The 13,382-nt window shown below is 39.3% G+C and overlaps 1 protein-coding gene across 14 annotated transcripts in view; it reads left to right on the top strand.

The window, feature by feature from the left end:
- The window catches only part of atp6v0a1b (ATPase H+ transporting V0 subunit a1b), a 29,679-nt gene extending 19,408 nt beyond the window's left edge, over window positions 1–10,271 (top strand). For all 14 annotated transcript variants that reach the window (XM_062443061.1, XM_062443063.1, XM_062443062.1 and 11 more), the window contains one exon: window positions 10,178–10,271. In XM_062443061.1, coding sequence (XP_062299045.1) covers window positions 10,178–10,271 — 94 coding nt within the window. The remainder of the gene's footprint in view (window positions 1–10,177) is intronic.
- The last annotated feature ends 3,111 nt before the right edge of the window (window positions 10,272–13,382 follow it).

A 13,382-nucleotide genomic window follows, 5' to 3' on the forward strand; every position in this document is an offset into this window, starting at 1 on the left:
TTCAAGTGAAGGTCCAGAACATCATAACGTCTGAGTTCTTTTTCAGTAGCTTGAAGTAGCATTGTAGTTCCATCAGCATCTGTGTCTAGTGGCTAGATTGTAGACTGTCACATAAATACAGTACAATTCATTTATTAGTATTTACACTCAACTTGTGGGATTCAAATAAATAATACAATAAATAAAATAAGGAAAAAAAGTAAATATTTTCTTTTCTTCATCAAATAAAGATGATATTTTAAAATAAAGTGCATTACAGAAAGCTTCTGATTATGCTTCATAAATAAAGTGATTCGTTTTAGAAAAAAAAAAATCCCTTTTTAATTTTTAACTTAACTTTAACTTAAACCATAAACTTGAAACATTAATTAAAACCAGACATCAACCTTAAAACAAGTGTAGTGCACAGTGTCAGAGTGAGTGTGCCTGTTTGAACAGGTGTGTTTTGAGTTTGGATTTGAATGTTGTGATGGAGTCTGACTGTCTTACTGTATGTGTAAGGGGAGGGATTTCCATAGTCTGGGTGCCGAGCAGGTGAAGGCTCGGGCACCCATGGTGCTGAGGCGTGATGTAGGGATGGTTAGTAGACCAGCAGAGGTTGAGCGGAGGGTGTGGGAGGGGCTGTAATCCTGGAGGAGGTTGCAGAGGTAAGAAGGGGTTAAAACTAATAACTTTATAACAAAACATCTCAACACATATGAACTCCTTTCTCCCTGTGTACAGTATGTCACTGACAGTCCAGTCTCTCTGTGTGTCCGAATGCACAGATCTGATTGGCTGATTAGCGTCACGTGATAAGATTGGCTATGCACAGTGGTCTGTGAGTTTCTGAGAGCCGCTCCACTTTTACTGTAATAGCTGGAGAAGCTGTGCACGTTAAAATAAAAACGCCGAAACAAAATTTAACAAACCTCAACATTTAATCAGTTACAGGTCCGGGTCTGGATAGGATGAGTGACCTCTGATCTAGATGCATGGTATTATTAAATGAGTAGTATATGTTCAAGCTGAGCACATACACACACATATGCTCACATCACGTGTGCAGAACACATGCAGACAGTAAACACTCTCATATGTCCACACGATGAATCCCACATTGACAGAAAACATACACACAGTGAGCTGTCAGTCTTCAAACAAGTATTTCTGCCAAAGCTGGAGTTCTTCAGTTTTACATGCACACCAGGAATGCAAGCAACTTGAAACATTCCTGACCCAAAGTGGTTTACTAAACTATAGGACTCCAGATAACCTCACACAGCATCCAGCTCCATCGCCTCCTAGCACCACTGATCCAACCTGCGCCAGTGTAAACCGCACTGACACACACAAAGTCAAACATTACACAATTATTATTTGTTTATCATGATACGCCAACACATAGGGACTGTTTCATATAGACGTTGGGTTTCTCTCTCAAAAAAGAAAAGAGCAAAAAGCTTTTACTTTGAGGGAGAGTTTTTTTTAGTGAAAGAATAGAATAAAATTGAATAGATAGATAGATAGATAGATAGATAGATAGATAGATAGATAGATAGATAGATAGACAGACAGACAGACAGACAGACAGACAGACAGACAGACAGACAGACAGACAGACAGATAGATAGATAGATAGATAGATAGACAGACAGACAGACAGACAGACAGACAGACAGACAGACAGACAGACAGACAGACAGACAGACAGACAGACAGACAGACAGACAGACAGACAGATAGATAGATAGATAGATAGATAGATAGATAGATAGATAGATAGATAGATAGATAGATAGATAGATAGATAGATAGATAGATAGATAGATAGATAGATAGATAGATAGATAGATAGATCCAATATTAGTCATAAACATTATCACTACCTTTCAACTCTCACAGTACTTACTGTAACACAGTAGAGCAGCACTGATAGGAAAAGAAGATATGGGGAAAGGAAGAAAATGGTCTAGGATTGATTGTTATAGTGACATTAGGTACTTTTCTACTGGCATGCTGACATGCTTCAGTGCGTTCTGTCTCATTATTTTGCAGATACCTTTTCTAACTTAATCAATTTTATTTCTTCAGTGATCCAATTTACCCTCTGAAAACACTTGAGCAATATTTTCAAAGCTTCTCCTATTAGACACAATGAAATCATGTAAAGGAATAGTTCAACAATGTCAGAAATACACTAATTTGCATTTGCATATCTGGGCTTTAAGTATAGAGTAAGAATATGGATATAATGAAGTTGATATATTGGGTTGAATGCAAGGAGTGAGGTGGTTGCATAGTTCACTTTTCACAGTTGACATTAACAGGTGCACCTCGCTGCATTTCTGTGTGACAGGTGATTCCTTTTAAACGTATGAGGTGAAAGCAGCATGTTTATTTTCTTTAATCCTCCTGGTCTGGTTCCTGCTGTTAATGATGTCGTGATGTTGAGATGGATGAATGAAAAGATACAGAGAATATATGTTTTTGTTGGAGAGAGGTATGGTGTTAATGCTCAACGGCTGCTCTCAGGTCTGACTTCTAGAAGTAGGTTGAAAATGGAAGGTATCTGTCTGGTTGTTGCTGTAAACAAGTGGAAAGTGATCGGACCACCTTTCAAATTAGAGCACAGCTGTCTTTATTCAGACTGTGTTGTTTTCCCAGGAAACCTACTCTATGTATAATATAGACCCACTTATCAGTTCTACGCATGGACTGGCTGTATGTTCCAGGCTGGAGATCATGTTGTACAAAGCATTCTTGTGGGCCGGGTTGTTCTGAGGGGCCAGAATAATCAGTTGAGTTGAACCAGAACCAATATTAATACAGTCAATGTAGAACAGATAAGAATTGAGTGAAAAGGCCAAACAACACACCTTTGTCTGCATATCAGCAGCTGCAGAGCTGTTCTTTATGACAGATCAGACAATTGGAGGCAACAGCAATATGTATGCAATGACTGATGAATCCTAGATGATGCTCTAAGTACCCTTTTATGAACCACATTCTGCCTTAAGACCAGTCACACCAGCATTTAAAACAGGGACCTTTTGGAAGATTTGATTGCAGAGGCGATGTAACCCTGTAGAGTTCCATTTATATCTTAATCCCCTGTGCTGTAGACCTCTGATGTTGTCCAAAAACTGTTAAAAACACATCAGTGAGTCATACTGTTGCACTGGGTGATACGTTCCTTCATTCCCATGAAAACACACCCTGCACTTTATTTTGAATCAATCCCACGTACACACACACACACACACACACACACACACACACACACACACACACACACACACACACACACACACACACACACACACACACATACACACACACACACCATCATCCCGCTGCCAGGACTACACAGATTAGCACTAAATGCAGATTCATTTGCTGCTAAAAATAGTCCCCAAAAAATGCACTATTCTCTCCTGTTGTTTGTTAAAAGCTATTCTCACAAACTGTTTTTAATGAGCCCTTTTTTTTTTAAAGATGAAACCATAAATATGTGAGTTGCTTTTAAAGATTTTTGTCTCCAGTCGGAATCACTGGGCTTAGAGCTGAGAGCCACAGACAGAGTAAAGGAGTCAGACAGTTAGAAAATTGTCAGTTTTATCTTTAAATGTTCAATTACAATATTAGTATAAGCTCTAAAACCCCAGTGTTGGTCAGGCTAAAGTGTGTACACAGAGCTGTAAAACCCAGCTGCAAAATGGATTAGGAATCGGGATGAGAAAGTTCACATAATATAAACAGTGAGTGAAACAGTGAGCAGAAGAAGAAAAGGGAATCACCTGAGGCAGGAGCCACACCTCTATCTAAACACAGCTCAGTGTTTCAAACATCACAAAGTCATTCTGTCAATGATCATTTCTAACGCAAGTAAATGCTTTTGTTCTAAGTTACCACCAGTAAGAGGCCAGTGTTGTACAGGGCTCCTCTGAATGCTACTTTGTTAATAAAGCAGCAGCGTGTCAGCTCAACAGCTCTCCGCTAAGGTTAAAAAGAGTAGTGGAGTATTTTTCGCAGAGGTGAGTGAATGGAAATAGTCATGTTCAAAGTAAACAGCAGTTAACCTGTACCCTCTTCTCTGGTGTCCACTCTTCACACACACATGCTGATGAGTTGTCTGCACAAACACACACACACACACACACACACGCATGCACACACACACAGACACTCCCTATCTCTCTCTCCCCCCCCCACACACACACACACACACACACACACACACACACACACACACACACACACACATACACACGCATGCACACATACACAGACACTCCCTATCTCTCTCTCCCCCACACGCACACACACACACACACACACACACACACACACACACACACACACACACACACACACACACACACACACACACACACACACACACACACACACATAAACACAGCAGAGCAGAGTAAGTCAAGCGTAGTGTGTGTCAGATACAAGCATTTTTTCCACCTCCACAGCTGTGTGGAGAGGCAGATGAGAGGATCTCTCATTTCTTTCCTCTTTGTAAGTGTTGCCCTCTCACAGCTCTGGCAGGCCAAATATTTGCCACGGTTGGGAGACATTCCTGGGCAGCTCCCCTCACTCACTGAGGCCAGGAACCAGCAGGAACTGAAAATCCACTCTTAAGTTTTTTCCCCTCAAATGAAGACATCAGAGGTTGTCAGGATTGGAGAGTATCAGTATCCTCTTAACTGTGGATGCAAGAACATTTACTGTGCTGAGGTAAATTCATAAAATATGGTATTATAAAAAGACACATATTAAACTCATTCAATTTATAATAACACTGATACTCCTGTCATTTTACATGAATGACAACAGAAACTGAAGTGATGTTCTGTTGTAGAAAAGACTTAAAGTTTGCCTCACACTCACATCACTACATTGTCTTAAATCTGTGTAATTACTTTTGATCGTAAGATTGTAACTTATTGTAAAGAATATAGTGTCATATAATTACAAATATCATACACAATACTGTAACATACCTAATCAAATATTTAAGAAAGTTAAATTAGGATAGTGCTTCACTAATTTCAGTGCAGCCTTAATCTAGTTTAACTGTGCATGGTGCATCTGTAATCTATTATCCCTACTGTATTATATATGAAGAGTAATATAAAATGTAATAGAAGTTCAAATCAGGTTAGACTTGGTATCAGGAAATACTTCATGTTAAAGGATCAGATGAACATGACCAGTGCTTTTGACTGAGTGCTGTAACTTACCAATGAAGAATGTGCATCACTTCCAACAGGCTGTGCTCAGTAATCCAGTCATGTGACTGACAGTTAACAGGCTGCTTCTGTACGGGTAAAGTTCTGGTTATAGTTGTGAAAACTAAACATAACTTTTAATACTATATAATTATTTAATATTAATATGTAAACTAATACAATATGGTTTATTAATGATGAATTAATTGAACCCTGCAGTTTTGCTTCTCTGCTGCATACTCAAAAATGTGCTTGAAAAACAGTCTGTATTCATCCAATGGACAAAAATCAGTTCCTACATTATTAAACAAACATACTTAAATAACTGAATGCATAACTCTGCTATGCTATTACTTTTAAATGCAAGCTAATTTTAGAAAATATTTAAAATTAGAGCATGGATCAGTTCATTCTTCTAAACTCAAAGTCCACTTGCTTTTCCAGAGCTTTCTACCACATCTCACAGGTGATAACTGGAGGTCGTACAGTAACCCCTGGTCTGGACAAATGTTCTCCTTCAGCCTCACTGACTCCTGGTCAATGACCTTTGACCCCTCCTCAGTCAATGCTGTTGACCGAGGAGGTTGGTCTTCACAATAGGGTATCACCACACTTAGCATGTGTTCAACTGTCTGGATGTTTCTTTTCTTCTTTCCTTTCTGCTCTGTCTATAACAGAAGTGAACAGAATGTGTAAAACAGTTCAACTGTGATCTGCAGCTCTGTATGGAAATCTATGGAATAGATAAATTATCACATATATTCAATGACGAAGTTCATTTTCTGTAGGACATGAAAACAATAGTGACTTCAAGATTGAGCAGGCAGCATATCAGAGACTAGTTTTATCGGTGGGGATATTAGGGGAGGTGTCAGTGCTCTCAGCAGCCATATTTGGTCACATCGTGATGTGAGCTTGTGCAGACTGTAAGACTGCTCCTCATAAATGTCCAATCCACTGACTCTCACAGATCATTAATAAATGCTGCTGTCATCCCTGCAAGTGTGAATGTCTGAGATGTGTTTTACTATACAAGCAACAAAGTGGAGGCAGTTCAAGGATTTGAAAAGGCTAAGCTTTCTACTGAGCCTGCTGCTTCCTGCTAAGCTGTGGAACATGAGCCTGTTAAAGTAAGACATATGGGCTGATGGGCAGAGTGGGTTTCTGTCTGTGTGGAAGTCAAAACATTTTCAATTCCACACTGTGCACTGCTGCTCAGTGTCTGATGTTTGATTAAATCATATTTAGGAAGCAGAAGTATCATCATATTATGACATATATTACCACTTGTTATAAGGCACACGTTGCAAAGGGTTTAGAAATTGTAACAAATGCTTTGTTAATGTTACTACTAATGCTTTACAGATCAGCTATAAGCCAATTATAAGAACAAACGTTGTGTTGAGTTCCATCTCTATATGTCTAAAACAGCTTCAGTCTTTATGTACAGTTATATGTTGATTTTAATGAGTAATTTGCTGCAATGACGTGTGTTGGAGGCAAACTCTACAATGTTCAGTTTAACAATAGATGTTTCACAGTTGCTGTATATGATAAAAAGGCAGCTTGAGATACTTAAAGCTATGAAACAGACACCTGGGACACATTGTTTTAAATGGCTGGTCAAGCTGAACAGTACTTCCAAAAGGCCAACATAGTAGCTGCAGCAGGACATCATGCATAGAGAGACTATCATTTCCCGAATGTTTATAGCACAGGTAAAGCTGCTGTGCTCCTTCACTTCGTTTTCTCTAGCTGCCTGCTGGTACACTGGCAGTTCTGTGTGATAACATCTGTAAGAGAATCTCCTGTTTGCTCTGGTCCACAGCAATGCACTCAGTGATCCTGATAAACACTCTGCTCAGGTTTGTGGAGTGGAGTAGTACAAGCCTTCAGTTCAAGCCTAAATTAAAGCTAGGATTAGGTGGTTGGAATCAAAATCTGTGCTCCTAAAAAAGAAGTAGTTACTCAATGTTTCCAGTTAGCACAGTGGAATTTCAAATGATACAGAATAATATATGTTAAGCTTACTTTGTTGCCACGTAACTGTACCAGATGTTCTTAGTACTTATAGGGATACTGTTGGAATATTGTATAGACCTGCATGCTACTGCGAAATTATGCTTTCTGAAGCTCTTGGGCGGGGCTCAGCTGGAAATCTGTGATGTCTTGTATTTCTATGCATCAATCAGATCAGTATTGAATTGAATTAAAGCATGTCAGTTATGGGATTGCTTCATTATGTTTCCTGTTTACCATCAACCAAAAAATACTGAGCTTAGCTGAGCTTTATGACTGTAAAGGATGTTTTTAATGCGGTTAACCTGGATTCAGTAACTAATATTTAATCTGATGGAAATTTGAAAGTTGTTTTCAGGGGCTTCAAATTATGATGAGGCTGATTAATAAGTTGTTACATTTTCAAAATCTGGCAACCCCAAAGTTGGTCTTATAACTATTCTATAAAGTTTAAATCTAACTTGTAAGAGAATGAACCATATTTCCAGATATAATACCATATATAGTACAACACAGCACATGGAAACAATACTCATGTGTTTGTTAGAGTCAACTTGTACTCTGTGGTTCATCCTGTACTACTCACAGTTTTTTTTTATGTTGACACAAAAGCTTTTGGTAGAATTACAGCCAGCCTCTGGTGCCAGTTCACTGAACAATGAGGCTGATATTTGCTTTTTATTAAAATCTTATACCAGCTGCTAACCCCCCAGCCGATAAGATGGAGGCTATTGCTATTTTGAGCATCTTTTTTAAATGTATTATTATGTTAGTGTTATTTCAGATGGCCGACCACAGAATAGCTCCACTGATGTGTGGGAGGATTTTATTTTGACTTACTTTAATGGAATGTGCTCTATCTTATAGAGAAAACATCCAAAGACATTTTGTTATCCAGGTCTTTGTTTTCACCCTAACCAAAACAAAAATAATATCACAAAAACCTCTCTAGTGAACTCACATCTGTGGCTTATCTAGTGGTGGTTCTAATATGTATGGCACCAAAGGCAAACCACCCTTCATATACATATACACATAAATAACAACCCTAAATACCACAATTATAGACAATCATAACAATCACAAATACCAAAAATGAAGTATGAAGAATAGGGACAATTCTAGTATATAAATATAAATAAAATAAAGAATCAAATTATCATGAACATGAACATGAACTACATATTCAAAATTATAAGTTGTGGTTTATTTGAAACGTGACTGATTTTATTTTTTGCCTCATTAGGCTACCATATAAATGAGGTGCACTAGATTCCCCCACTGCTCCTACCTCAGGCTTTCAGTGTAGTGAGTCCCACGCTGCCCCCAGCTAGATGCTGACCTGGGCAGCTGCCCATATCGCCCATATCTAAATCTGGGCTCATCCATAGCAGCTCTCCAGGTTTCTGCAATATTTATTAGGCCATCTGCTGGTGAGCTCTTGTTTTCCTGTGACTGTGAGAGTCAAAGGAATTAAAAAATGCATCAGGAACAGATCAATAGGTGGATCAATAGGATCAATTGGGGGCGGCTGTGGCTCAGGAGGTAGAGCGGTTGTCCTCCAATTGGAAGATTGGCGGTTCGATTCCTCCAGTCCACATGTCCACATGTCCATGTGTCCTTGGGCAAGACACTTAACCCCAAATTGCTCCCGTTGCTGTGCCAACGGTGAATGAATGCGAGTGAATGGGGTGAATGAGTTGTAGTGTAAAGCGCTTTGAGTGGTCGTAAAGACTAGAAAGGCGCTATATAAGCACAGTCCATTTACCATTTACCATAGGTCTTGAGAGAGTATTTGGTGGTAGGGGGTCAGTTCAGTCAGGATGTCACAGGAGGGGAATGGTATAAAGCTGAAATTGTCTCAACAGCTGTTATTTGGATTGCTGTGAGATTTGGTTAACACATTCATGTTTCCCTCTGGATCTGGAAAAGAGTTGTTGGACTTTTTATTCATGGCTATCACCAGGTCAAAATGTTCATTTGTTCAATACTTTTGTATGACTGACTGAATTCCTGCTAAGCTAATAATATCATTAGCTATCACATCAATATCATCAGCCTTAGCTGTGCTTTGTGTTGACTGCTAATTAGCACATGCTAGCATGTGAACACACTAAATGAACATTGTTTACATCAACACTGTGTTAGCACTCCTGTGCTAACCACTCCCATTTTTCCATTTACTCCAGCATAACTCTTAAGAGTCCCCTCCAGTCAAAAATGTGTCATCACATGACTATGATGTTTGAGCCTCACCGCTCACAGTGATGTATGTTTGTTTTCACATTCATCTGCTGAAAGTGGAAAGTTTCTTTATGTTCACCTTAACTCTAGTTTGAAGGCATGTAGCTACGAGCCGGATTTGTTTCTCCTCAAAGGCAAAAAGTGAGGTAATCACCTCAGCACATCAGACCAATCACTGCATTAAGGTGGCTGTGAATTTCAGTTTAAGAAAGTTACAAGATTGTCAGTCACAAGCCCCAATTCCAACAGTTCAGACGCCGTATAACGCTCTCCTATCTGCAGTCGTGTTCATCCTGGTTCCTTATATATTTACTTATATGTTACCTGGTATGTTTGATTGACAGGTGTATCAGAAGAGTCATCAACAGGACAATTTCCATCCAGCTCACTGTGTGAAGTTCAGTCATTTCATCACACACACACACACTCACACACACACACACACACACACACACACACACACACACACACACACACACACACACACACACACACACACACACACACACACACACACGTATATTTAATGAACAGACAGTCAGACAGTGTTTCAGCTTGGAGTGATCTTACTCAGTCCACCCTGACATGAATCATATTAAACAGGAAGCACTTTAAAACAGGACTTTTGATCTGTTGTTTATTAAACCTCAGTTCTGACCACCACTTTCTTCATTTTTGACTTTTCTTTTCAGGGTTGAGTTCCAGAATAAGTTCTACTGCGGCCAGGGCTTCAAGTTTGTCCCCTTTTCATTCGAGAGCATCCTGGATGGACGATTTGACGAGTGATCAGGCCTCGGCCCCTCCAGCATGAGCTAGCAGAGTCCCCAGCCTTCCCTCCTCTGTGTACGTGTTTGTGTGTGTGTCAGTGTGCATTAGCCTAAGTGCAGCCCTCTGTCACCATCTAGTGGCAATTTGTGAAACTTAACGTGTACGAGCTATAATGTAGTTTTTTTCCAGTGTGTGTTATTGATTAACAAACACATTTGGAGGAGTCTGTGTCGTTAAACCCATAAAACTTTGCATTTCTTTGTCATGTGCCGTAGTGAATCTGGATTAAAGTTCCCTCTGCAAACAAACTGCACCACAGTTGTGTCGGAGCAGAGCTAAGAACCAGGCTTCTGTGGTCAGTTTGGATCTTTCAAACTAGCTGTACCAGAATCCAGAGCTGAGATAAACTACTTAAAACCTGCATCCCGTGAAGGCACCTTAAGTATATGTACAGCTTGGAGCAGTTAAGCAGTGTTAAAACCTTTAAAGATCCATCCAGCTCATGAAAATGACTTTACGACCTGTTCTCTTCCTCCTGTATAATGAGCATTTACACACAGCCATTGTAGAAACCTGGTGTTTACTCTAAGCTTGAAGTTTTACCGAAAATCTGTTGATCCATCTAAAAGAGGAAATTGTCAGATGGTGCTAGGGAATAATATTGAGATACAAGACAGAAGAAGTGTTCAATGGTACATTTGTGAAATTATGGATTAAGTCATTTCTGAAAGTTATAAGGCCACGATTGTACATGTGGCAATAATTGTGGCATTACAACAAAGCAATATGATTCCTCTTGGCATTTAGGTATCCAGAAATCACAGACATTTCCATTTAATTTTACAATAAACTCCTTCAGTTCATAAAATCACTGTATGTTTATTATCGTTTATGATCTACCAGGACAATATGAAGACATGGTGTCCTCTGTGCTGTGATCTGTGGGTTCCCTGTGCTCATTCTGTGTGAATCGTTGTTGTAAAATCAGTTGAAGAATTGAACTGATCCTTTTACCCTGAAATGTCAAACCTTATTATGTGGAATTACTTCCAGTTGCTGCAGAAATGTAGGAAATAATATCACCAATGAAATAATTGTTCATCCTTTGTTTCTGAAAAAAACAAAAAAAACATCTTCGAACATATTTTAAGCTCATGTTAAATTTGAAATGACAGTGCACAGCATTTCCAACAAATCACTCCATCAATAATCATCACAACCATTAAAGGATTCAAAAGTGTGAATATTTATGTGCTGTGCTGCACTGAAACATTCAGAGGCACAGATGAGACTCATTTTTAGTATTTTATGATTTTTTTTGTGTTTTATTTTATGAAAACAAATCTAAGTGATGACATAAAATGTTTCCTTGTATTTGCATTTTGATGCCATATGACTGGAGAACGAGAGAGTCTCTAAACAACAAATGCAACTGATGAGATGGAAGTTCAATGTGTTTGTGATCAATAATAAACAAAGATTTGGGGACTCATCTTGTGTCCTGTTTTCTCTCTCTTTGTCTCCTTCTGAGCAAAGCTGACAAATACCCATGTGACCCTCAGACCCTCAGGGGCCCCAAAGACTACTGGTTACTGTAGTCATACATTCACAAACAAATTACAAATAAAAGGGGGAGGGATGAACAGCATTGTTCCAAAATATATTCCCTCATTTGGTGTTTTGATGATGGTGGTAGAGAGCGTTATCTAAATCCCCTATAAATGTTCATATGGGCTGAGATGTGACTGTGAAGCCATAGCATATCATTCACATCATTTCATTCTCATCAAACCATTCAGTGACCCCTTGTGCCCTATGTGTGTGGGTATTGTCATCCTGGAAGAGACCACTCCCATCAGGATAGAAATGTGTCATCATAGGATAAAGGTGATCACTCAGAACTACTTTGTACTGATTTGCAGTGACTCTTCCCTCTAAGAGGAACACCGTGCCCCCCACAGATCCCCTCACTGTAGGGGTCAAAGCATTCAGACCTGTACTGTTCTCTTGGTGCACACCACACATTCACTCACCCACTTGTGGGATAATTAGGATAATTTGTTCACTACATTATTATGTACTATAAAGGAGAATATGTTTTAGAATTGTATTCATATGTTTCATATCTAAAAATATTTGGTAACACTTTTTACGTTTATGACTGTTGTCATTAAGTGTCATTCAGTTTTTGTAAAGTCAAGTTGACATTGTTTGGGTTGTCTTGATATGACAACTTGACATTAATCAAAGTGACATTACCAGAAAATGTCTTTGTCATGACATCTTGACATTAAATTTGTTTGGGATGTCCTTATTATGACAACTTGACATTAATCAAAGTGACATTACCAGGAAATGTCTTTGTCATGACATCTTGACATTAACAAAATATGCAGATCTATTACAGACCAATTCTAGGTCATAGATGTTTGACAGGATACGGACAGGATACCCACAACAATTGTATTACTCCACCTACACGTCACTAACATCATCATGACAGTAGTGCGCGGCACTATACAGCCTGTTACCTGCATTACGGTAATAGGCACTACTAGGCTGTAGCGCGAGACAAGATCTAGACGACACCTGTTGAAGACGAGACAACAGGAGGGAAACGTACTGGAGTGAAGTTCGAAAGAAGAGGTAATTCAAACGAGGCATGTTATAACTTTTCTGTGTAAATACACGTCTATCTCTGGCAACTGTCTTCCTTGCTCAGTATTTGGTAGAAACCAGAGGTGGAAAGTAATTAATTACATTTACTCACATATTTATGGACGCACACTAAAAGAAATGTCCATTAGACGTTGTGCTGTCATCTGTCTCACTCTGCATCTGTCTCACTCTGCAGCTGTCTGTCTCACTCTGCAGCTGTCTGTCTCACTCTGCATCTGTCTCACTCTGCATCTGTCTCACACTGCAGCTGTCTCATTCTTCAGCTGTCTGTCTCACTCTGCATCTGTCTCACTCTGCATCTGTCTGTCTCACTCTGCATCTGTCTCAATCTGCATCTGTCTGTCTCACTCTGCATCTGTCTCACTCTGTATCTGTCTGTCTCACTCTGCATCTGTCTCACTCTGCATCTGTCTCACTCTGCATCTGTCTCACTCTGCATCTGTCTCACTC

The sequence above is a fragment of the Scomber scombrus genome, chromosome 21 (assembly GCF_963691925.1).
Source record: "Scomber scombrus chromosome 21, fScoSco1.1, whole genome shotgun sequence".
Classification (NCBI taxonomy): domain Eukaryota; kingdom Metazoa; phylum Chordata; class Actinopteri; order Scombriformes; family Scombridae; genus Scomber; species Scomber scombrus.